Source organism: Molothrus ater, chromosome 13 (assembly GCF_012460135.2).
Source record: "Molothrus ater isolate BHLD 08-10-18 breed brown headed cowbird chromosome 13, BPBGC_Mater_1.1, whole genome shotgun sequence".
NCBI classification, from domain to species: domain Eukaryota; kingdom Metazoa; phylum Chordata; class Aves; order Passeriformes; family Icteridae; genus Molothrus; species Molothrus ater.
In genome coordinates, this window is record NC_050490.2 from 4632541 (window position 1) to 4657378 (window position 24838).

Below are 24838 nucleotides of genomic sequence, written 5' to 3' on the forward strand. Positions count from 1 at the left end.
TGGCTGCAGTGTGTGTAAGCAAGCCTCAGCACACCTGTCTTTGTCTTCACCCTTTTTCCCCAAGGGTTTCTGGTTGGGCTGCTCACCCCTTATATAGCAGCAGTAAATGTAGTTACACTTGCTGCTCTAAAGAATCCGTGGACTGTAAACCAGTAATCTACAATCAGGAGAAAGAGGATAGCAAGCTTAACTTAAGGAGTTTAGCACAGGGGCTTATTTTATGTGCTCTGAACTATCCTTGGAGGAACTTGAAGAGGAAGGTAACAGCTAAACCTGATGGGAAGCCTAATGGCAAACACCAGTGCTCTGAAGCACGTCTTCATTCTGGTGTCACTTGTGGGTTTTGGAGCCTCTGTAAAATGCAGTTTAGAAGAGAGCACAACTTGCATCCCACCACTGCACCACACAGAGCATCGAGGTCAGTTTTGACTACAGTGATACTAAAATTAAAAACTTTTTCCATAACTCAGTACACGTAAGTTATAATTTCAAAGACTGAACCCAGATATAAATAACATTATCCTTCTGGAAAAGTGGGACTTGACACTCCAAGGGAGATAAAGTTCCCATTTCTCAAATTGTGACAGTAAGATTTATAGTTGCAACTGCTTCAGACGTAAGTGGTCAATCATGGGATCTGATGGGTATCTGTCACATGGGGCTGATGCCAAGAGCAGGAAGGCAAAGCCATTTTATCTGAAGTAGTTAAATGAGCTGCAGGACCAGACCCAAGTGATTCTTTTTCCCAATAAGTAATCAAATAGGCACAAAAAGTCTCACTTAATCATCCCATCCTGTACTATGTTGTGGCTCTCCAGAACAATGAGCAGGTAAGCTGGAGAAATCCCTGCTGCAAGAGGCACACATCTATGCTGACAACACGCCAGCTGCTGAGAGCTGCACATAACAGAAAGGCCTGATGCAGGAATTCTCCCAGCCAAAACTGCTGGACATGAAAAATATTCATGAGATGCACCACTACAGGCCTGTCCTGCTCTCAAACTCTTCCCCCCAAGGATGAGCCACTGTTGGAAACAGGAACCTCGTGGTGCAGTCACACCAGCACTTGCCATTGCCCTGCTGTACTAAGGCCACAGAGACATCAGGGGCTCCTTTTCCCCTTCCAACCCTCAAAATGCACCCACAGCCTGCTCTCCCCCCTCAAGTTATAGGGGATAGGAGGTGCTGCTCGCTGCAGTTTTTTATCCAATGATCTGACTGTTTTCTGTCTGATCAGAAAAATACTGTGAACACATCAGAACACTACAGGAAACCTCTTCACTCAATAAATTTCAGAAGATTTAGCCACAAGACCAAAAATCACCTGCTGAAACAAAACAGGAAAACTTCTCCAAGATAATAAACTGAAATCTAAAGTAACTCAAAAAGAGCTAAAGAACATAAGTTCCATTTGTTACTGAACCTTCCCCATATTTGTGCAGAAGCACAATCATTCCTAGAAGTTAAGGTAGTTTCATACTTCCTTCAAGGATTAGACTAAAAATAGAAATGACACCTCAGATTTCATAAAATCTGAAGATGAAAGTACAGACATTGGAGACTTCTAAAGGGAAGTGCTTAAACTCCTCAGCATGAAACAGGAAAAGCTAATAGCATAATCTAAATAAGAAAGGCATTAGTCTCTGAAATGACTATGTGGGGAGAGACCTCTGAAAAGCAAGCAGCAGCAAGTTGTTAAATATTTGAAGTTAATGATTCCAGTTCAAAGACCTATTTAACTACAGGTAAGCAAGTGGTTCTTTAAAGTTATTACAATTTTAAGAGGAGGATTAATTCTTGCTCCAAGTTACATACTGTACCAAAAGCCAAATTTATTTCCTGATGCCAGCAAGAAGAATAGGATTAAGGATACTGCCAAAGACAGAACTCATTTACAAAACTAGTAAATACACATTCTTAACTTGTACAACACACATAAACACTAAAAACTCCTATGACAACATCTTAAAAAGCAGAAAAATGTCTTTAACCTATCAGGAATAAATGACAATGGGAGTGCATGCACTGCTTTCCCATGAACAAGCCTTGAGCATGATCTGTAACTCCAGCCTGCACTGCAGCCAAGGGAGAGAGGACAGCCCATGGACCTGGGCCAAAGAACATGGAAAGGAAATGAAAAGTCTTCTGGCTGCACTGGGCACCAGTCAAAGCCCTGGTTTATGCTGCACATTCCCTTTTCCAACAAGCAGCATGTAAATGGTGGCATGGGTTTGTTTTACTGGCCTCTGCTGAGGAAACAAAGTATCCCAAAGGGCTAAAAAACCACACTAGTTTAGCCACTGCATTTAGGTTTGTCAAACTCATAGTGTCCTCTAAGAAACCCAGCTGTGGGGGCTGTACAGATTTAAATTTTGCTTTGTGTTAGGACACTCAGCAAACAACTGCTCTTAGAGCATGGTTAACACATTCTATCAGAAGCCCCCTGTTTTGGCAGCATGGAGGACCAATAAAGTGCTGCTGGGATAGCTCTTTCCTAGGTCAGTAGCACAGCTACAGCTTTTGGTTCTCCAGCACCTAGGAGTAAACTTCCACAAGTCCTTGGAGAAATTATTTCAGCAGCACAGCTATTTCTGGTGACCCACAAAAATACCACAGTTCCTCAGCAGCAGTTGAATACCCTGTTCCCTGCACTCAGCTGACCTTGTTTATGCACCAGCATCAACGAGAGTGTCCTGGCATGAGAAACAGCTATTATGTAAGTTGAATCTGCTGTTGTCAAACAGAAAACCAGCAGTGTTCATTGCAGCTCCACTAAATGTGGAGGAAAAAAGCAAAAGGAAAGGCAGTATTGGCCAAATAGGAAAAGAATAGATAGCAAAAGAAAATCTGCCAGTTTTAAGAGGCTTTCTGCACCAAGGAAGAATGCTGACACCACAAAAACCTTTTTTCTGTTCTACCACATTTTAGATGATTGTAAAGCAGGCCATGCCTTTCAGGATGCAAGAGGTTATATTTTCTTTAACAACTAAAGACTCCTTAGTATTAGGAGTTTGAGTTATACACACAGAAACACACAAAACCTCACTAGGCATCGTCTCAAACTGTGAACATTCAAGTTTAAACAAAACCAGTAAGTGACTGTTGTGCTTATGGTTACTCAAGTCTCAAAACAGGACTTGACTATACAGCCAAAGCAGTTTGGGACCTGATGTTTACCTGCTTTTAAACCCTGAAATGCCAATCAGGTTTAGGTGTGAAAATTTTAAAATCCTGTGGATGAAGCAGATCACAAACAGAGGTATTAAATTTCATGTTTTATACTTTATAAGCCTCTATGAAACAAAAGCTTTGATTTCTTTGGGAGTCAGGGTAAATAAAATTAAGGTTGTATGACATCATCACACCCTCCTACATGCACCTCTGAGAAGTAGAAGCCTCTCTGGAGCCTGGCACTTGGGACAGAACGTTTCTAAGCCTCTGGAGAACAAGCACCTTTTCTACAACTGCCTGCTGGTAAGATCACTCAGAAAACTGACAACAAAGCTGCAGAGCTGCTGAAGGCCCTTGACTTTATGCATGGCAATAAAAAAACTGCACAACAATCCACCATCCTTCAGTAACTTCCAGGTGGCACAGCTATTACTGAAAAATAAACTCATGCATAAAATTGATTTAAAGCACAGGTTTGCCAAGTATTTTAAGTCACCCGTGACTTTTAACACAGGCAATTTTAATTATGGCTTTAGTTTTTTACTTAAATAAGGGTTCAGCAACAAAAGTCAAGCTCAAAGCCTGGAGGCATTCTGCTGATTCTGCAAGGAGAACTAATGCTTGTAACAAAGGCACCAAGCAAGAAATAGAGGGATAACCCATGGGTACCTCTGGAGATGAGCAGGTAAACAGTCAGCTACAGGTTAATTTATGTCTAGGTGTATAGGAGTGGGCTTTCTTTGCAGAAAACCATCTCTGTTTCAAAGTCAGAAGTATTGCAAAGAAGAAGCATGGAATCATTAACTCACATTTAAGTGATCTTGCCTTTGATTTTTTCTGATTTTTTCTAAGATTGCAAGGTTCTCTTTTTCAATGCCTTCATCCTCAGATTTCTTCCCATCAACTGGTTCCTCCTCCTTCATATCATAGTGATCCAGATCTTCAATGTCCTATGAAAGAGAGAGAGAAGTTAACTGTAAATAACTGTCCTGTGCTCTTCATTCAATGAAACCCTCTCCAAAGGCATGTGGGATAAAGTCACATACTGCACAGCACTACAGATTTGTGATTGTTGGATGCCATTTCTATTTTGTTCTAACTTCACCCTCAGCCAACATAACCACTGGAAATAAAGGGAACCTTCATAATAGAAATGAAACCCAAATTCACAACACATTTCTGGTCACAGAAACAAATACTGCCTCTGCAAGAAGATAAGACTGTAGAGAATTAGCTCACTGAAGTGGGCAGCAAACTGGACTAGAGAATCCAAAAGTACCCCAAGGTAGGGTGGCTCCAAGATGTTTCTAAAAGGCCCTTTTGCAATTAGAATCCTAGCTATATTGCACTTCTCACAAGCTGTGATTAACCTGTCTGGCAGGGCTACAACAACCCTTCAAGAAAGTTAAATATTAGAAAACTATGTGTACTTTATTCAAGGCTAACATTTCAGCTAGAGATTAGATACAGTAATTTTGGAATCAGGACATAAGACAAAATTCTGTGGTCAAGCATTCTGATCACCCAAGCCAACACTTCAGTTCTACGTTCTAGACAAGGCACTAAAACCCCTCCACTCTGTATCCTGAGATGGGCTTATCTTTGTGGCAGAGAAGCATTCTGAGCTTCAGACAATTGCCTGAAGGTGACTCAAATGCTGCCTGTGGAGAGGAGGGGAAGCATGTAAATACCTTGACACGAGAAGGAAGCACTGCAGCAGCCACACCAGCAGATTCTGGTTACACAACTACCAGATACACTCCAGTATGCAGAGCTCTGGCACACCTGGGGCTGCTCTGCATGCACAATCAGTTTGCATGGCAGAAAAACCCACATTCAAAGATGTCCTATGTTACAAGAAATGCACCTGGGTGCATCTGATAACTCTGTTTCCTTCAGCTGTAACAGACTTCAGACTGAGTATTCTTCAAAATGCTCATGTTTCTCCAATGACAGAGCTGAGGAATTGAAAACTGCTTCTCCATCTAGAACTTGGACTAGATTACAGGTTACAGATATCACTGCCACACACAGTGCCCCCTGACAGCTGATAAATAATGGCAGACCATTTCTCTTTTTTACAAAGTAACCCAAACAGAATGCAAAAGGCTACTCTAGCAGTCTGCAAGCAACCAGAGCCTTGTGCCAGCAGGACATGGGACACAGCACCTTTAAGGAAAAACACAAGCTCCAGCAAACGTAGTCTGGATCAGGCTAAATATGGCATAAGAAAGGCTGCTACAAATTAATTTAAGAACTCAGTAGCATTGATATTTTCTATAGGAAGATCATTTATTCAGAGAGAGTTGTTCATTCTTACTAAACCTTAAATATCTAAATCTGAAGAAGTCAGAACAGTTCTACTATAATAAGGCAGTCTATAGTAGTGTAGAAAGCAAGAATCTCAGAGCTATTCTACAATGCAGCAGATGCAAGCAAAAAGGGTGATTCTTACAACTAAAAAGCTCATTAAAGAGAGCACCATGTTGCCAGAGATGGACATAAAAGTTTAGTGTGTCTGCTTCGATGTCCTTCCAGTCCCTTCAATTTATTACAGTCAAAAACTAGCTCACCCATTTAATGAGTCAGCAAACTGATTTACTCTTAGCAAGTCTGCTTCAGTCTGGGAGGCACTTCCAACTATATCAGAGCCAGTTCACATGCTGCTTGAAATAGGAGTTAACAATGCAAAAACTTACTGATTTGGCACACAATGTTATGTATTGTCTGACTAAAGCACAAACAGATGTCCAATTCTCTGTATCCAAGTACCTCACAGCTGAGATCTAGGTTTAAGAAGAAAATTTCACTAGGTTTCTGGTTGAAGGGAAAGCTGACATTCAGGTAAACATCCAAATTTTAATTATCTTTTCTGTTGAACTCCAGGAAGGTTACATGTTACAGTTTGGTTTAATTATTAGCCAGACATTGCAAGGCAAAATGACAAAATTCTACTAGATTAGGAAAACAATCTCATATATAGACATACTTCACCCATATCATCTTCCTCCTCCTCCTCTGATGTAACTTCTTCTGTTGTTCCATTCTGCAATACAACAATGAAAGGTCTGCATAAATTTTGCATACTTTCCTTGCTTTCAAAATCAGCAAGTCTACTCTCAAAGAGAAGCAGTAAATGCAAAAGTTACATGTCAAACTTCCGTCCTTTGCAGATAAGGGTAAGATGCATAAAGATGATTTCCTGGTATATGACACTGAAGAGACCTTTTCATGAAGCAAAAATAAATCGAATGTCTCAATTAATTCCAATTAAGTTGTAAGTAGAAGCTTTAAATTCAGATAAGGAACATCCTATTCTGAACACTGTCAAATGCAACAAACACATCAAGTGGGTTACAACCCACCATCCCTTAAGCATGAAATCAGATCATGGCTCTGACTAGAATCTATCTACAAGCTACACCCCTAGAAAGAAAAAACTCAATCAACTTTAGACCTCCAGAACCTAATGGATTCTTTTTCTCACTACCTGGAACTGCCATGCAGGCACTAGTATCATCATGTAGCCATTGCTATTAGCCTGTTTGAGGAAATAGCAAAACAATGCACCTGAGTTAATTTTTATGACTCTCTTTCAGGATACCACTCCAAGCTCAGGAACTCTGAGCTGCAGAAATACTCAGGAGTATTCTGATATGCTTGTCCTCTGCTCACTCTTCCTTTGCCAAAGTAATGACACTGCTCTAGACAGTATATGGGAGCAGATATGTCTTTGGTCAGAGTTACTAAGACCCCTCTTATTTCACTTGAAATTGTCTGACATTTCTGGCTAAGAAACCTTCCATGAGTTTGTTTTTGAATTTCACAGCACATGTGAGACCCCTCACAAAGCTACACCCTAATAGCACAGCCCATTGCCTTACAGCTGCACTGCTGAGTGGGTGGCTCAGAAAAAGGACCTACCTATAGGATTACAATGTGACCAAATATTAAGCAAGTTATTTGTCATTACTATAGCACTGTCACCACAGGAAAGCATCTGTTAATCTAAAGGAGTATTTTAGCAATCATGTCATCTTAATGTGTATAAACAAAAGAAGATCCCATAATCTTATTAAAAAACAGAAAAGAACAGCTACTGTCAGTTACCAGTTCTGTTTTCAACACAATACAAAACATTTTGGTTAAGAAGACCACCTCAGGCCTTCACAATCCTTAAGTTTTCAAGTGCACAAGAAATAAGCAAGGTACCTCCCTACCCAAAGTAACATATGGCCTTGATATCCCATGTCTCTGCAAGGGACTGAAGAAGGAAAACATCAACAGTAGTTCATCCAATTGCACACTGTGAAACACATACTCTTCCACAAAGAGCCAAATATTTCAGAAAAAGTAACTTTGGGAAGCACTCCAAGTGCACAGAGATTGGCTTGAATAGTGTTAAGGAGGGAATTAAACTTGACAGCACTGGTATCACACACACACCTTGCAGTGATACAGAAACTTCAAAGGGAACTGGGTAATATTATCACACGATTATTAAATGGATTTTGTAAATAAAATTCAGATTGAAGACACCGTAATGCAAAAGTGCTTCGTATCTCAGTTCTGGTTTACACAAGGTTCAATCTTTCCCATTATCTTATTTCTTGGAGTTAAAAAAACAATTCCTTTATTGGCATAAGAAGGTGTCCACAGCTTTTTTGATTTACCTGTCCAGCTGGCAATGGCTGATCTAACATTTCAACATCTGGATGCTGAGGAAGATTATATAATCTGCAGAGGTCACATATTAATCGCTTCAGCTGCTGAAGAAGCTAAAAACAACAAAAACACATGGTTAAGTTCATTTAAACCAAAGCACAGAGAAATATATTTCGAATTTTCTTCACACATTGATATTGAACTTGAAGTCAGTGTACAGCATTTAACTCTGCTAAGGCTGGAATAAAATATCTTCTGCAATCTTTGTAGTAAAGTCCCCACAACAGAAACTCAAGGACATGGCAAGTTAGCAATGACTCCCATTCATCTTCCTATGTATAAGAAGAAAGCCATGAGCTGAAAAACCATTTTTGGTCTGACAGCATCATCTATTCCAAGCATAGGTGTCTGAGCCACACATCACTATGGAATAAGCAAATGGTCACATTCCATGAGATAAAATAGCCTATTCCCATTTCCCAGCTTAAATAACCAAGGAGGAACAGTCTGGTTTTCCATGCCCTGAATTCCTTCAGAGGGCACACCAGTGAGGCAGCAGAAGCAAGACCAACCCTGTCCAAGTCCCAGGAGCCAGGAGGGCTCTGAGCTGGAGCCCAGGCACTCTGCTTGCTGTATCTTGTGTCAGGGTGAGGCACAATCTGTTACTATCTCTGATTTGTGTTTCCAGCCTGTTCCACTGCTTGTGCTCTGTTAACTGCAAACTATGCACCACCTCACACTCACTAATGTAAGGCAGAAAAAAACATTAAGTTTGCTCTTTGATCATCACACTAATGAAGATGATTTCTACAGCTCTTCACTTTCTGTAGGCAGCCTCAGATTCCTAGCTAAGGCCAAGATATAAAGATTATACTACTGCATTTCCTGCCTTTCCAAGGTCTTTGCACAGCTATGTCAGGAAAACAAAAAAAGGACTGCAAAATCTATTTGTAAAAGGGTCAACATATCATCATTTGCAAAATACTAACCTAGATGAAGCTTGCAGAAATCATACATCCATTTATGGACTTTTCTTCCCAAAACCAAGGAGAATTTGTCCTGCCACTTGTCGAGGGCAGCATGCAAGACAGGCATTTCTGCACACACACTCCAAAATACTTGTCTAAAGCCTTGCCATTGGCCAGTTTAAATGCTCTCACCTTACCTCACTGGAAGTGAAAAATTCAGTCTGTCCAAGGTTAAGAGCTCATTTCCAAGCCCTAATCACTAGCAGTGACAGAAAATGTTGCCCTTATGCTATCTGAAAGCTTCAGTGCTTTTCCCTTCTGCAGCAGAATTCAACATTGTGCTCCATAGGAATGTTATTTATCCATCTGAGGCCATGAACTGAGGTACCAGCCTGCATTAGAACACTATCACACCAATGCTTCTGCATCATTCATGATAGTCAACCCAACCCCAAAATAAAGCAGATAATCAACCTAACTCAGAAATAAAGCAGGTATCACCTAAAGGACTGAGGCACCAGCACCACATTTCTTAGGGGTATATCCATGAGACACGATAGGTTTTGGCAAAAACCCTTCTGTAACAATCACATTTCTCATCAGCACCAAGACTCTACACTCGTTTGAAGCTTCTCAGGTATCCAGAACATAATGAAATTGTTTAGCAGACAGGAATCAGGTTAATCAATCAAAAAGTTGGTTGCCAGATAGAACCACAGGTCTTAGAACTATTATTTTCAGTAAGTGCAAGATACTTAGAATTGCACTGCTATACATTTTGTTGAGAAACTTTGTCTCTGCACAAACATTGCCTCATGGAGAGCTGGAGCATAAACCATACAATTCCAGGAGCTGTAACTTTTCTCACAGAGCCAATAATTTGTTTAAATCTTCTGTGAATCATACAAAAATAAATCTAAGCAGTGAGGGAAGACTGCCACCACTGGGCTGGTCAATTAGCACTGCCCTGGAAAAGCAGATGAATAGGGTATTAGATGTGCCTTGACAGAGAAACAGTAAGGACTGGAGAGTTAAGAACTGCTGCCCTGCTTCCTTCAGTCCCCCTCCTCCCCACAAATAGTCCTGTCAGCTGAACTGGAATTCAGAAGGGATTTTTGCAGCCAGGACCTACCACACTGTGAGCTTCCCTTGCTTCTGAGCACAGCACCACAAGCAAGGAACAGGAGCACCCTCAAAACAACAAGGTGCTGGCACAGCCTGGGCTGAGTTACAGCTGTGCCTGACAAGGGCCTCCAACAGCTCTTCACCACCTCATTTCCACTGCACCACAGATCACTCTGCTCTGTGGCACTTATCAGCCTTGTGGTAGATCAGTTCTGGTGTGCTTCAGCACACAAGCACCATTTCATCATGAAGGGGAAGGCAGAGACCTGCTGAGAGCAGGGATCCCCTTCCCTGGCAGGATTCTACACTGCAGGGTTACCTTAATGCAACTCATACTGCAGTTCATTTTTATAGATCAGCTGCTTTATTTGCAATCAGTGTCTACAATTTGCAAAGGCGGTGGCAGAGCAAGAAGCTGATCCTGTCTGTACAACCTTTCCACCCTTTTTCCTTATTGCTACATTTTTCCTCCACAGGAATTAATTTAATACCATTGACCTTTCTGCCATGGGTCACCATCACTGTTATCCCTTATCCTCTGCTCATCTGTATGAAAAATCACAGGGTAATTTGAGCTGAAAGTCACGTCTGGAAGACATCTGATCCAGCCCTGTGCTCTAAGCAAGATTTGGTATGTGTTGGTATGTACATGAACAGACTATCAAAAGGGAGAGCAGATTTCTGTCATGTATTAATAATTTAAATGTATTTCCAGCGTAACTTCACAGGCTTGACTACTGTAAAATGAATGCTTAACACACACACTTGGAGGCTACTACAGAAAAGTGAGCTATCAGCACACCAGGAGGTGCCCTGGAATACAAACAGCCTAGAGCACAGAGTAAACAGCAACCAGAGCTCCTAACCCACAGGGTAAAGGAGTGATGTGAATAGCCTGCAGAAGGGAAACCCTCAAGTGACCAAACACAACACACTTCTAAATTTGTTAAAATTATTATAATTAGTATCAAAATAACAAAAAATACACCATTAGAATACACAGCCTCTATAATTTTTAATGCTTCAGGAGTTCTGAGAAGTTGGTGGTTCTTTTAGACACAATAATGCTGGTTCAGAACACAAACACCTCTTGGAACTGTGTTTCCTATCTTAATGTCCTGCACATTTGAAAACAGTTTAAAACAATTTTTTCTGAAAAATTCCTAGCCCACACTAGGAAGCTTTTTTATGTATGAAGATTTCTTCCTAATGTAGTATGAAAGCATTAACAATTTTAGGATACCTTTGATGGTATTAATATCCTGCTGGGCTCACTATGAAACATCCTGTTTCCTGATTACGAAGAAAAATGAATTTAAGAAGTACAGTTTAAGCATAAAAAGCCTTCATTATTCTGTGTGTCTCTACCTACACCCACAATATCTATATAAAAATAAATGCATCAATAAATCTTAGCCTACCACTGAGAAAGTGCTGAAGAAGGATACAAATGGGAACAGAGGGAAGCAGTAATTGTCACTTGGAGTATGGCCACTACTGGGTTATCAGGTGCCAGTGACAGTACCTGGCCTGGCCTCCCCCACACTCTGCAGCCTTGGGCAGCTTCAGACCAAAGCAAAGCTGATTCCTGCATTTTGTCTCCTCCACTCCCACTGCAGAAATAGCTGCTGCCACACTGGGAGTTTGCAGGAGACATTCTTCCCTGAAATGCCTCCATGTGGGACTGAATCTAAAATATTAGCACAGAAGCAGTGTATTTCAAGACAGCAGCTTACCCAAGCTGTAAACATACTTATGCCAGGAATTGTGTACTTACTTTTGACATCTTTCATGCAAATTTAAGGTCTAGAGTGTGAGAATTAAAGCTGCCTCTCTGAATTTCAGCCCATTTCCCTGTTCTCTTTAAAAAGCAAACCTCTAAATAGTGTAGAGTTATAGTTAACATCTCATGAAATAAGGTTTGAGGCTTCAGACTCACATCATGTAACTTCCATCATATTAAACAGAACAAGGGAAATCACAGTAAGATTTCTCTTTTGCATAGCACAGCCACTAGAAGGCAGATGGCAGTTCCACACATAGGAAATCTAAAGCATGGCTGATTTTCAGAAGGAAATTCAGGAGACACCAGGGGCTGAAAGAACTCTGTAGCCTCTTCATCTGCTGACTGAAACTTGCCCGACACTGACAACCAAGCAGCTAAGCTGTCCAAACCTGAGGATATCCCTGCTGATCACATTCTTAATCATCTTTCAACATTTTTAGTGTTGGATGAATTTTCATAGTAAAAGCAACATGCTGGTGCAAGGTAATTAGCACAGTTTCAGACCCACAGAAGATTTTCCAGGAAACACATGTAGGATTTCAACATCATAAATCAGTTTTTGTGTTACCATGTCAAATGACAAGGCTTCCACATGTCAAACATTTATGCCTGAAGAGCATATTCTTCAGTTTCCCAAGAGCTGACACCTGTCCCATATTACAAAGCAGGTAGAAAGGGCAGTAGAATACCAAAGGCTAAAGCAGGGTACATGTGCTAGCACTGCTTTTAGCACAGCTGAGCTCCTGCAAGAGTCCTATGCCTTCTTCCATTCAAAATTTGACTGCTCCAGTAACTCTGAGTTTAGAGCAACATGGCACTAATGATCCTTTACCTGCAGTAAATTAAATGAAAGGTAGTTTGAAACATTCTAGATTATTCTAAATTAAACTAAGTGAATTTTTATGAGACTGTGATAAATTAGAAGCCTTTGGATTTGTACTCCTCTATCCCTTCTTTGCTGCAAAAAGTCTCTGTGTGAGTGCTCCATGCCATTGAAAGGGAGGGAGTTCTATGGGGAAGAGTTGAAGGGGGAAAAAAAAAAAACAAATTAAAAAGTCACAAGCCATGTCTTTGGAGCAAAAAAAGAAATCAGATTTTGTAGTGCAAGTATTTGTCTCCTCAGCCACTCCCATCTGCCTTCACCTTGGCACAGCACTAAGCAGGGTGGATTCCTGAGAAACCAATGGGCCATCACAGGTGTCTATTACATCAACCCAGCAGCTTTTTTACATGGGCAAGTACAATCTTGATAGCAGAAGCTGTTTTCTTACCAGCTACATAAGCAGTCCGTGTGCATATGCAATTCAGCACAGTCCCTTGCATGTTTACAACAAAGCTTTCCAGCCTCTTGCAGGCCGTTGCACACAGGAAATACCTCGTTCAGAACCTGAATATCAGCCACACCAGCTTCAAGCTGCACAATCTTCTGAAAAGTGTCTTTAAGCAAAAAGCTCATTTAGCCAGATTTTCTGCTACTGCCCCTTTCCAGGCAGAGCTTAAAGACTAAGATTTATAATATTCTCCTGAATGTAGTTCAGTCAAATTGAAGTAGAAAATACAGAGATGTACATGTTGTGCAATCAGATCCAACAAAATGCATGAAAGCCCTAACGTCCCTTTACAATTGTTTTTAATTATGGCAAGGCCCACAAAGACTCACTTTTATTGGTTTCCTAATTATTTTTGCTAGAAGTCAAATGCAACCTATCTTCAGAAAAAGAAACTTGTACATTTTTACGTAAGGCTGGGTATCCTAGATGAACGTGATCCCAACATACATAAGTAGTGGGTTTTCTGCAGAAAGAACATTCCAAATTTTTCCCAAACCAGACAAATACTAAGCACATAATCCATGCAATAAGCAGTATTCTGATTTGTTTAGTACGTATTGCATTCATGTCCACCAAAATAAACACAAAATGTTAATATCATCTATTAATAAAGATCACCTGAGTTTATCAGTATGCTGCAATACCCCTTTTTGAGGCACAAACTGCATTTGTACTGAAATTTATTTCCAAGCTCTATTCAAGGGCAGTTTCCTAGAGAGACTAGGAAATTAATTTTATATTAATGTGCCTCTCCTCTGAGCTCCCATCACTACATGAAAGGGTATTTAAGTAAGATACAATGCTTGAGAGCTTTCTGAACTACAAAACAGCCATCAGAATCTGTATACAAAGATTTCCTTTAGCAATTGTCCAAAGTCACAACACTGCTTAAATGTATCAGTACCTAAGAAACATTCTGATGAATTAGAAGCTCTCAGGTCAAGTTTCCTTTGAAAGAAGGAAAGGTTAAAGAAACTAAGAATCCTTGGTATTAGAGTAATGGTTTGGAGATTACATTCTCAAGAGTACAAAGTTTTGCCTCTGCAATTGATTTCTGTGCAAAGAAAACTCTACAACAGCTCTCTTATTCAGCAGTTTTAACATTTTCATCCACTTCACTGTTAAATTATTTTCAGAAAACATCACACTAATTACTGGGACTGAAACATTACTTAAAAGCTTACTCACTAAAAGAAGTTATCTTTTTCTTCTTGCCTCAAATCTTTTGGATTACTTTTGGCTCCTAAGCTTTTTGGAAGAGAAAGTTGTGTTTATAAAATCCCCCAAATAACCCTAAAACTGAACTTGTTAAAGTGACAAAGCCAAGTAAGCACACAATCCCAAATAAATGTCCAAAATAACCAAAATACTTCACTCACCAGAGTATTGCTCTTCTTAATATCTTCTAAACGCTCTAAGACTGAAGTCAGGTTTGGGTCATCTGATTCTACAAACCATATTGGTGATGAAGAGGGGTAAGATTCCTGTTTAAAAAAAAACAAAAAACAAAACACAAGACCCAACAAATAAGCAAAAAATCCCAAAGCTTTAAAAATCATTTACCCCCAAAATTTCATAACACTAGCATTAAAATCGCCTTTAATCTTATTCTATGTCAGGTAACACAGAAGCTTTTAACACCACATTTTTAGCTAATGCAAAAGAAATTGAAAGAAATCCAGCCAACTGGTTCTTCTAGTATTTCAACCTATTTTTGTCTCTCAGATGATGGATATGCATAAGAAACAGTGCTGAAATGCTTAAAACCTTGGGGGCAGGTAGGGCAGGAGGGAGAAATTTAAGAATGTGGTATGGGTGATAATTAGCAAAAAATGGAATCACAAGTAGTACATGTCAAAGAATAAAACTGATACTGATTTTTCATAAAAACACAGCTTCCTGCAAAGAAAAGTTGTCAAAGTGATAAAAGTTGGTGTCTTTAGATTTCCTCCTCAAACAGGATTATTGAAACTCTTCAGGCACCGACCCTCAGCCAAAAGCAATGCACCTTAAATGCCCTACCCTGGAGGACAGTTTAACTGGTAGATCACAGTTTAATGACAGATAAAATGTGCCATTTTATCTTTGCACCACCAAGGCTCATTGAGGACGTTCCACTGTTGAAGATCTCTCATGCAATACCCTGAATCCAGGAGAGCTCACAGAGTAACTCCATTCCATCCAGAGTCCCACAGCTGGCAGGCAGGTGCCAGGACACAGCCAGGTGACACCAAATGGGCTCACAGGATTACCAGTGTGCTCCATTTTCCACAACAAGCCATGGTTTGGGCACATGGAACCCATGGAAGAGATGGGAGCCACAGCTGCTCATGGGTGCCAGAGCATGCAGCCCTTCCAAAGGTGCTTGGCAGAGCCCTGCTACAGAAAGGTAAACACAAAGTCCTTGGCTCTTGCTCAGACATTCTAAAAACCAACTGAAGTTTTCTCCTCACACAGGTTTGGTAAGATTGTGAGGATGGAAAATACCATGTAGTTTCCAACTCAACAGTAAGTGTCCCTTCACATCATTGATGTGTGTGGATTTTACTTGTTTTGCTTTAGTTATTAAAGGCATTCTCCACTTCTCACTCTTTCAATTAAATTTCAGTAGTGAGGACAAATTGCTGAACCTCAGTTTTATCACCCAGATATTATCTTCATATCCCCGGGTCTTACAAAATAATGAGGGAATTTTCATTCATTTCCCTCACTGCAGTTGAAAAGGGAAAAAATGCATCCTTCTCATTCCAGAGACAATAAATTATGCTTCATTCTTCAACAGTTAACAGGCAAGGTTTGAAAATGAGAAAAATACATGAAGAAAGCATGTCAGAACTGGCTTTAATTAAAGCATATTTCCTAATTGACCTTCTATCTGAAGTGCTGAACCCCATAAACAAAGCCACATGACTAAAGGGCACCAGCTTTGGCAAAACAGACTGACACCATACTCCAGAGAAGTTCTAGATAGAGAGGTCTAAAATCCCACCTGTAAACTGAAGCCTCTACATAAACTTATTTTTTAACAAGTTCAATCCCCTCAAGTTTACGTATATTTTTTTTTCTAATTCACAGCTAAAAATTCCTTAAAGGAATACTTGATATTCCCAGTATCTTTATGCAAAAACACATCTTTCATCTTCACTTCAAAGCACACTATACTATCCTTCACTTGCTCTTTGTATTTCTTGATGGGAATGTTGGTGTAATCTAAAGGCATGGCAGTAGTGTTTACCCCACTGCCTTTCTTTTAACTTCGTGAGCTGGACAGAGAAATTTGGGTCTCAAGAACAGCTGGGTGGAACAAGTATTCAGGCAGTGGGGCCACAGTTAGCAGAGATTCCCTTGTGCTGTTCCCCCATAAAGCAGAGACCTCTGAGTATCTATTCTTGATTAACTAAGGCCTGACATCTCAAAGACCTATCAGGAAAGTCCAGCTTGCCAAGATTTACAGCTAAGGCTGGCTTACCGATGTGGTTTAATCACCTTCCTCCTCCTTTACATAACACAGGGCTTCAGAAAAATGTATTTTCTCCTCAGTTTCACTGAACAGATTAACCACTATGTCTGTGGGAGAAACAAGGCTGAATTCCCCATTGCCACTGGGTTTCTAAGCTGTTATTTTTAGGAGCTAAACTTCATTAAAGATATTTCAGGTTTTGTACTGATAACATCTCACTCGTTTTTAATAACATGCAGCCTACTTGTGAAGTCTTCTGCACTGGTGCAGCCTTCTCACCTCAAGCCCTTCCCACTGCACACTGATCTGGATGTGCAGGGGGAACAGCACAAGGGAATCTCTGCTACTGTGGCCCCACTGCCTGAATACTTGCTTCACCCAGCTGCTCTTGAGACCCAAACTTCTCTGTCCAGCTCACAAAGTTAAGAGAAAGGCAGTGGGGTAAACACTACAACCATGACTTTAGATTACACCAACATTCCCATCAAGAAATACAAAGAGCAAGCAACATCCCTTTCAAGATTCACCAAGCCATCTATTTCTTTAAAATCCTCAGACTCAACAGAATAAAAATATTCTCCAGATACAGTCACATTTGGGCTGTGCATGCATGCACCATTCTGCTAAGAGGTATTTTTGGCCTTTTTTTTTTAAACCAAGCATTTTTTAAATTATGTTAGCCCAGTTCATTTTAAAAATTATGTTATTAATTGCTAAGATTTATAGAAGACAAACACCTGCTAATCCTCTCTCCTAAACTGTATCTGGAATCCAAAGACTGCTTAGGAAGTGGAACTCAACTCTTCCCTGTCTATATTCCTTTTTTCTGACAATTTTATTTCTCCCCCTGAAGAATTTAAGGAACAACCCCACAGTAGGACACTCCTTACTGCGACCAGTATCTGTTCCAGTCTGGGGGCCTAGCTCAATACTCCTCCAAAACACTTGCAGCAAGTCTGTCATCAGCCAGGGACATGACTGACAGTGCAGATCTGATGATCACACAATCCCACTAGGAGTTGAAATACACTGCAGTGGCTACTCGAATGTGCTGCTGCCTCCTGCTCTGAGTGACAGCTCTTACTCACGGTTTACACTCCCTCCCTTTCGTGCCCTGAAAACAAGCCCTGCCCTCCCTCCCCTCCTGCAGGTGAGAAAACCTACAAGGACTCAATACTGCCTGGATTATTAGTGTGTGTATAGCACACATGAATGACTGTGTCCTAAAAATTATTAACCATTCCAATTTTTAGTCTGATCTAGCTTTTGAAACATGAATGAAAGAGTGCACTTCTCAGAAAGGCTCCTCTTTAACACTGCAAGCACATTTACTCAGCTGTATCAGAAAATACTTCAAGTTTTAGATTTCTGGCATATGATTACTTAATTGCACATTCCAACTTTTTCACAACAGATGATTAATATTAAAATACAAATTCAATTAAACTTGTTTTGTTGCCACGCTTAATTCTTCACACTTACCAATAAATATATTCATTTAATTTAAAAATATAAATGGAATTAAGTTTCTTTAGATCTGTAAGCAATCCATATTTTTGGAACAGCTGATTTCCATGCGGATATGAGTCACTATATTTTGAAATACAGAATTCACACATGAACTTCAAACATTCTGAACTTGAGATATAAAAAGGCTCATGAGTTTGTAATAGCCACAGCAGGCAACTTACAGCTAAGCTTGTGGCTTGTAAGGTCAAACAACTGAACTTCACATGAGCTAATTCTGTTGAGAGAATTAAGGCAGCTTTTTTTTCTGTATCTGTATGCTACAGAGGTAAGAGGTGGGTTTGAGCTGTTGTGCCATGTAAGGAACACAGGCTTCTCAAAGACATTTCATGAGAGGAACCCTGAAATAGCAGTTATTTTACTATTAATTGTCAGTGGCTAAAAAGCCCCATAACTGTGAGCCTTTCATTAGAGAGCTGCCATGCAGTGATTTTGTCTCCATAATCTCTCTCAGCTGCACAGCTCTCCCCATATTCAGCACTGGAGATGTTTTATGTAACTGCTGCTTTTTTGCTGCTCTCCACAAGCGAGGGCAGGGGCTCATTGCCCAGGCAGGGCCGTGGGCACAGCAGTGACAGGACAGCAGTGACATCACACCTCCCTGCACGGCAGGACAAAGGCAGGATGTTTACAGCAGCACAGATACAATCACAATTCATGGCATCATCACTTCTAGAGACTCTTTGTATCAGCACCGGGACAGACTGGGAGCTTTGTGAACGCAAACGCTTCTGTGACAGAACGCGGTGAAAGAATTTAGCCCGCTAATAAACACACAAAATACAAAGGGAATAAAGCCCTGCACTCCTGCCATGGGAGCAATTTCAAAACTGATCAAAATCATTTAGAAAAACCACTGTGTTAGAAGAATACACACGGGATCTCACTGTTCAGACATTCCATTACACCCTCTGTAAGAGCTCTACTTACATTTAATAATTTTGCTAACCAAAGGGAAAAAAAATAAATAAAGCAGCAAAATGTGACAGAAGATTCCAGGAACACACACATTAAGACAGCTTTTCCTGGGCAGGATCTGTCATCTAAGTATATCCTATCTAAGCTTTCTCATCCTTAACAATAAGGCTGTTTCCTTGCCATGTTACATAATCTTCAGCCTGCTTTCTAAAGCTACAGTGACACAATTTTGACATCAGTAGGAGACTTTTAAATGAGACATTTCTAAATTACTACAATACTTTTAGAATTCTGATGTTGCTAAATCAAAACAAAACAACTTCCTCTGAGTCTTCACATTAGAACAACCTGTACTTGCAGTTTGCTGCAAGGCAAAAGAGTAATCATCTCTCCTTGTACACAACTGAGCCATTTTATCACAGCTAAATGGCAGGAACATACATTTAAACACATGGCTACTGCATCATGATTTAAAATCATGATGACGTGGTGACAGTTCCTTATTTTCTTTAATTTCCCAATAATACTAGATGGAAAAAAGTGTGGGGGTGGTTTCTTTTAAAAATCCTTAGCATACTGTCTGAATAAATTTCAACCGGCTTTTTTTTCTTTTCTGTTAGTTTTCACAAAATCCCCATCATAGACAGAACCCAGTTCTATTCTTTTCATACCAGATACAATCAAAACTTAAGTAATTTTTTAACAGTCCGTCTAATATTCATTTTCTCAGTCCCAAAATTTTTTCACCCTCCTTTACTTACAAAAAGCAGGTCTTTTAACCAGCTTAAATACTCAGAGAAGGCTGGAAAGAGACCATTCTTGCTCCCCCAGATCTTGGTAATGAAGTAAATCCTAATGGAACAAGACATCTCAGAAGCCTAATACAATCTTCTCAAGGTGAATACATTTGCAGCTATAAACACGTGCCAAATAATTGATTACAAATCACAGATGGCTTTCCAACTTTGTCCATTTAATTAAACAGCAGAATCAGATCTTTATTAAGGGTCTCATATACATCCTACACAAACATTCAATAAATACTGAAGAATAAACAACAATTAGGTACACTTTAGTACATGTTATTTGCAATTGTTAGTCAATTATTTACCACTTATTTTTCCACCTGTATCAAGCTGCCTTTAGAGGAAAAAACCCACAGAGTTAATATTAACAAAAATATCAGGATTTCAGAAGATATTCTTAAAGCTAAAGTTTAGCTTGGTGACCATAAAACACTAGTACTTACAGCTACTTAAAACAGCATTAGTTGTGATTACACAACTGACAGATTGTTTCCCATTATTAGAGGCCAAATTTTCCAAAGGCAGCTTAAGAAGCAGCAAGCATTTTCTATCACTAGCAGCTCAAGTGCCAGTGAAATCCACAGGCTTAAGAACCTTTAAAAGCCAGCAGATTGTCATCTGCCCTCTCAACCAATCCTTTATAATAATTAAGAAAGAAGAAAGCATGAAGAATCACTCTCATTGAAAGTAATCCAAGTCAAACTATTTCCCAGAAACCTCCTGTTACTTAAACCCCCCAAATTTTTACTTTCCAACATTCAGTCACCACCATTTGCTGTGTTGTGTAGATCAAGTCATTGAACACTACAATACTCTAACATTTGCACTTTTAGATATGAAAAATTTGCAATTTCTTAGAGAATTGAATATGTCAGTGATCCTGAGTTCTAAAATCTAAGAAAAGTGTTTGCAATGGAGGGTTTAAAATTAAATTTAGTATTTGTGGTAGCAAGGAAGCAAAGTGAATTGTAAACATCACTACCGAACAAGAGGAACTTGCTTTTTTCTTGAATTTTAAAATCATATAAAACATGCTATTCACTTGCCCAAAAGCCAGCCTGTATTGCTTTGCTTTTCTTCCACCCTCCCTAAAGCCTGACAGCCTCAGTTCAGTGAGAACACTTGTTATAAATCCTGCACTTAGTAAGGCACCAAGTTCAGCTGTCTGAAATACACATCTGTCTACAACATACAAAATTACTGCAATTCTACTCTCAAATTTAATGGCTGTATTGACAGCTAGAGCCTATACACGACAACCCCAGGTGAAGCATCACCCTTTGGTAGGATCCCTGGGATTGCAGGAGCTTAATCACCCTGCACCTTTGCAGAAGAAGGTGAAAGAATCCCCTAATCCTGTTCTATGTCAGTTCTGCTAATACGCTCAGTGCTGCAGAAGCCAACACCTTCAGGAGCACATTAAACCCACACAACCGACGGGGTCACAGCTGGCCTCTCCCACACACTCTCCAGGGAAGGAGGCAAGTGGAGCACAGGACCTTGCTCTAGAATTGTTCATGTCATTAAATACAGCCATGCTAGAGATGACAGGGTCAAAGGTACGTGCCTCATGGAGCAGAAAGACCATAACAAACCATAACTCTGCGGATGCCACTAAGATTCACTCTGCAACCACAAATTGTCCCAAACAAAAATACAGTTCTCTGTACAGACAAATTCCATCGATTGCAGAAGGCTACCACAAAAGTAACCAGGAGGAGAGGTTTGTTGTGAGCATACAGAATGGTTATGGAGATCCCCTCTGAGAGCAAAGCCAGTGCCCTGCTGCCACATCAGGTGTCACAGGCACACGTGTGCTGCTCTCACACTGCAGCTTCTCCAGCCACCTTCTGCACGAGTGCACAGGGACCACAGCATGGATCTGAATCAACTGAGTTAGATCATGGAAGACTTTTTGCAATACACAGATTCAGCAGCATCTGTAAGTGCCAGTCTTCACTGACAACCACCACAGATCTCAGGAAGTAGCAAAAGGGACAGTATTTCAATGGCAATTCGCTTGTGTACAAATTATTCCAAAATCCAAGCAGTTTGTCATCTGCTTCTTCATCTGCACTAATTTCCAGTTCAACCCAAGCTCAAAGAATTCTCTTGAAATTATTAAGGAATCTTTAACTTCTTAAATTTTTTATACACCCAGGACAGAAAATAACACTTTGAGGAAAAAAAAAATTCCTGCAAACTTCAGCAACTGCTGCTTTCAAACAGACACATACAAGAGGCCAGTAACTTCAGAGTTTGTGGAATAATCTAAGATACTTGAGTGTTTTACTTCCATATCTCTCTGTCCAGGTACACACATCTCTCACTGCTCAGAACATTGCTACCTGATAAGAAGCCAAAACATCTACAACCAAAGTAGAAAAGGCACAGAACATCACTTCAAATGGTCACAAACATCAATGCAAATGTAGCATTATAATTCTTACATTTCTTGTGGTCAGCTTTTTATGGCCAGCTGTTCTTCAAATTACTTGATCTATGCAAAATGTCCCAACAGCCAATTCCCATACATGAAATTGCACATAACCCTGGAAAAAACAGGTTTATCAGATTCTCTTATCAGCTGCCACAACCTCATTCTCACTCCATACCAAGCAAAAGGCAGGAGGGTACTTGTCCAGTGGAACAAAACTACACAGAATTAAAGCACGAATTTAGAGCATAAAAGGAAAAAAAAATGCACTTTTCTGACAAAACACAGTTACTGTTTATCACTGTGAAGCAGCATTTTACTCTCCACATCATCCTAATGCAGCATGTAATCTCTCCACTCAAGGAAATTCACAGAAAAAACCCCAAACACTCCTAACACTTTTGTCCAGACCCAAACTAAAAATCCACCAAATGTTACTGAACTGCTGCTCAAACACAACTCAAGACTACAGGACTGCATTAACAGCACAGCAAGTCAGTTGTTCTGGGGAAGCAAGCAGTCTGTGAATATGTACACTATCGCAGAGGGCCAGCCTAAGGGAGTTAAGGAACATTGCTCTGCCAATGTTAACAGCAACAAATAAAGTTAAACATCCTCCACACTCAAAACTGAGCAAAGCACACAGCACTGCTGAAGACTAAGTGACTTGCTTACTGGGACCATGTCTGTAGACCTGAGACTATGTCCAGGTTTTTATTACAGCACCTTACAGCAGCAGGATGAAGCTGTCCTGCTCCTCACACACAAAACCCCACTGTGTGCTCGTACCCTCAGCTTGCCAGTTGTCAGAGGCTGGTTGTTTGGGAGCCCTCAGACACAAGGGGTTCTCTTTAATGCACACATTACACACACACTCAAGCTGGCAGTGCTTTACCCAAGAGCAGCTACACACATGGGCTCAAGAGACAGATTTACAAAATACCTGATTCTGCAATGCTCTTTACTACCAGCATAGAATCTGATGTGTCCAAATTCCTGCAGGAAGTCTAGTTACATGAAACAAATTATCAACACATTCTAATCATCAAGAGTTATTAATTACCTACTTCTGCAACTATACAGGCCAGTTATCATTAGCATGAGTGTCACAAAGCCAGAGTAACAAGAAATGGCTTCTAGTATGGCTAGAACAGAAGAACTGGTTATAAGTAAGTTGTGACATATCCCTCTCTCACCAGCTTAACTCCAGAAAGTTTTCTTGCAGACCTGCCCTCACCTCTATCACAGTACACAGTTATCCCACAGTAAGCAAATTCTGGTATCACCTCTATTGTCACCCAAAAGATCCAGGCTTCCCCTTCTTCTAACTTCAGGAATTTACATCCTTTAAGTGTTCAAACCACTCAGCATCACCTTCTATCTGTGCACCTTCACCTCTCTGAGAGCCATCTTCCTCTTTTCCACCTTTTCCCTTTGCAAAATTGCTGTACTCCAGGCACACCTGCAGGCAGAAGAATTTTTTATTCTCATCCTTGGCTGAGGGAGGTCCTGCTGCCCCTGACCCCTGAGAGCATTCCAGCTGCCACTGCCCAGCTCTCCTCCCACAGTAACATGTACACAGCTGCCCTGATGCTGCTCAGCCACAGGCCTCCAGATTACAGCCACTTGGATGGAACTTGGTCCCCCACATGCAAAATTTCAGCACCACGGAGCTCAACCAGCATTTACCATTAATAAGTTTAATACCACAACTCTTACCACAGTTATTTCCTACTTCAAAAATTCAAGGAAGCCTGTGGTATCTTGAACACCACTGCTCAGGAACGCTTTGATTTTTTTCTAATGCCACTATACAAGTTCTGACAGAGCTTATGCTCCTGCCCTCCTGAATACACACTGAAGAAGCCACTGCAAGATCTCCAACTGCATTGAATTCTTTTGCTGTAAGGGGACAAAAGATTATAAGGTCTGAGAGAAAGGAGAATACAGTTCATACTAAATCTTCAGAAATCATGTATTAGCTCTTTTACAGCACTTAGTACACCGAGATGTCTTGTAAGCAAGAGATAAAAAAAAATCCCCACATGTAAGGTCATTATTTTTATACCATGCTTAGAGATTACAGCTGGACACAAGACATAAGTAAGACATACTGGTATGCTTGATTCCACCAGAGATCAACTCAGAACTACTGTGATCATATTAGCTTCAAGTGTACTGCATACAGGCAGACTGATGGAAGAGCTAAATGCTAAATAGCATCTTCTTACTTTAATCAGTCATTTAATTTTCCAGTTGCCTTCTAGGAGCTGGTGAAAGGTCATTTTTGCTTCTTCTACATAGCTTGTAGCTGAAGAAACACAGTAGAACACATACTAAATCATCAACTATCATGTCTCTTAAAAAAAGGGATATTACCATTTAAATGAAAAAAAACCCCAAACCCTAATACTCCAGCCAAGAATTCAGGCATTTACAACCTTTCACAACTACATAAAGGCAAACAACCTGACAGTACTGAACAGTAGTCCACACTGAGGCATAACTAAAATAGCAGTAATTTCTGTTAATCAACTTCTACAAACATTTGTTCCTATCAAGAAACTTCACCTCCTCTTTTTCTTGTCTAATAATAATACTATTTAGAGAGGTGTCTCTATCTTTGCATCTTGCAGTCTCCAGG

The 24838-nt window shown here is 40.2% G+C and overlaps 1 protein-coding gene across 1 annotated transcript in view; it reads right to left on the bottom strand.

The window, feature by feature from the left end:
* The window catches only part of UBE2Q2 (ubiquitin conjugating enzyme E2 Q2), a 46844-nt gene that overhangs the window by 16543 nt on the left and 5463 nt on the right, over positions 1 to 24838 (bottom strand). Inside the window, exons 2-5 of the mRNA XM_036389456.2 lie at positions 14426 to 14530; positions 7845 to 7949; positions 6161 to 6217; positions 3981 to 4121 (exon numbers count right to left, since the gene is read on the bottom strand). Of these exons, the coding sequence (XP_036245349.1) occupies positions 3981 to 4121; positions 6161 to 6217; positions 7845 to 7949; positions 14426 to 14530 (408 nt within the window). The remainder of the gene's footprint in view (positions 1 to 3980; positions 4122 to 6160; positions 6218 to 7844; positions 7950 to 14425; positions 14531 to 24838) is intronic.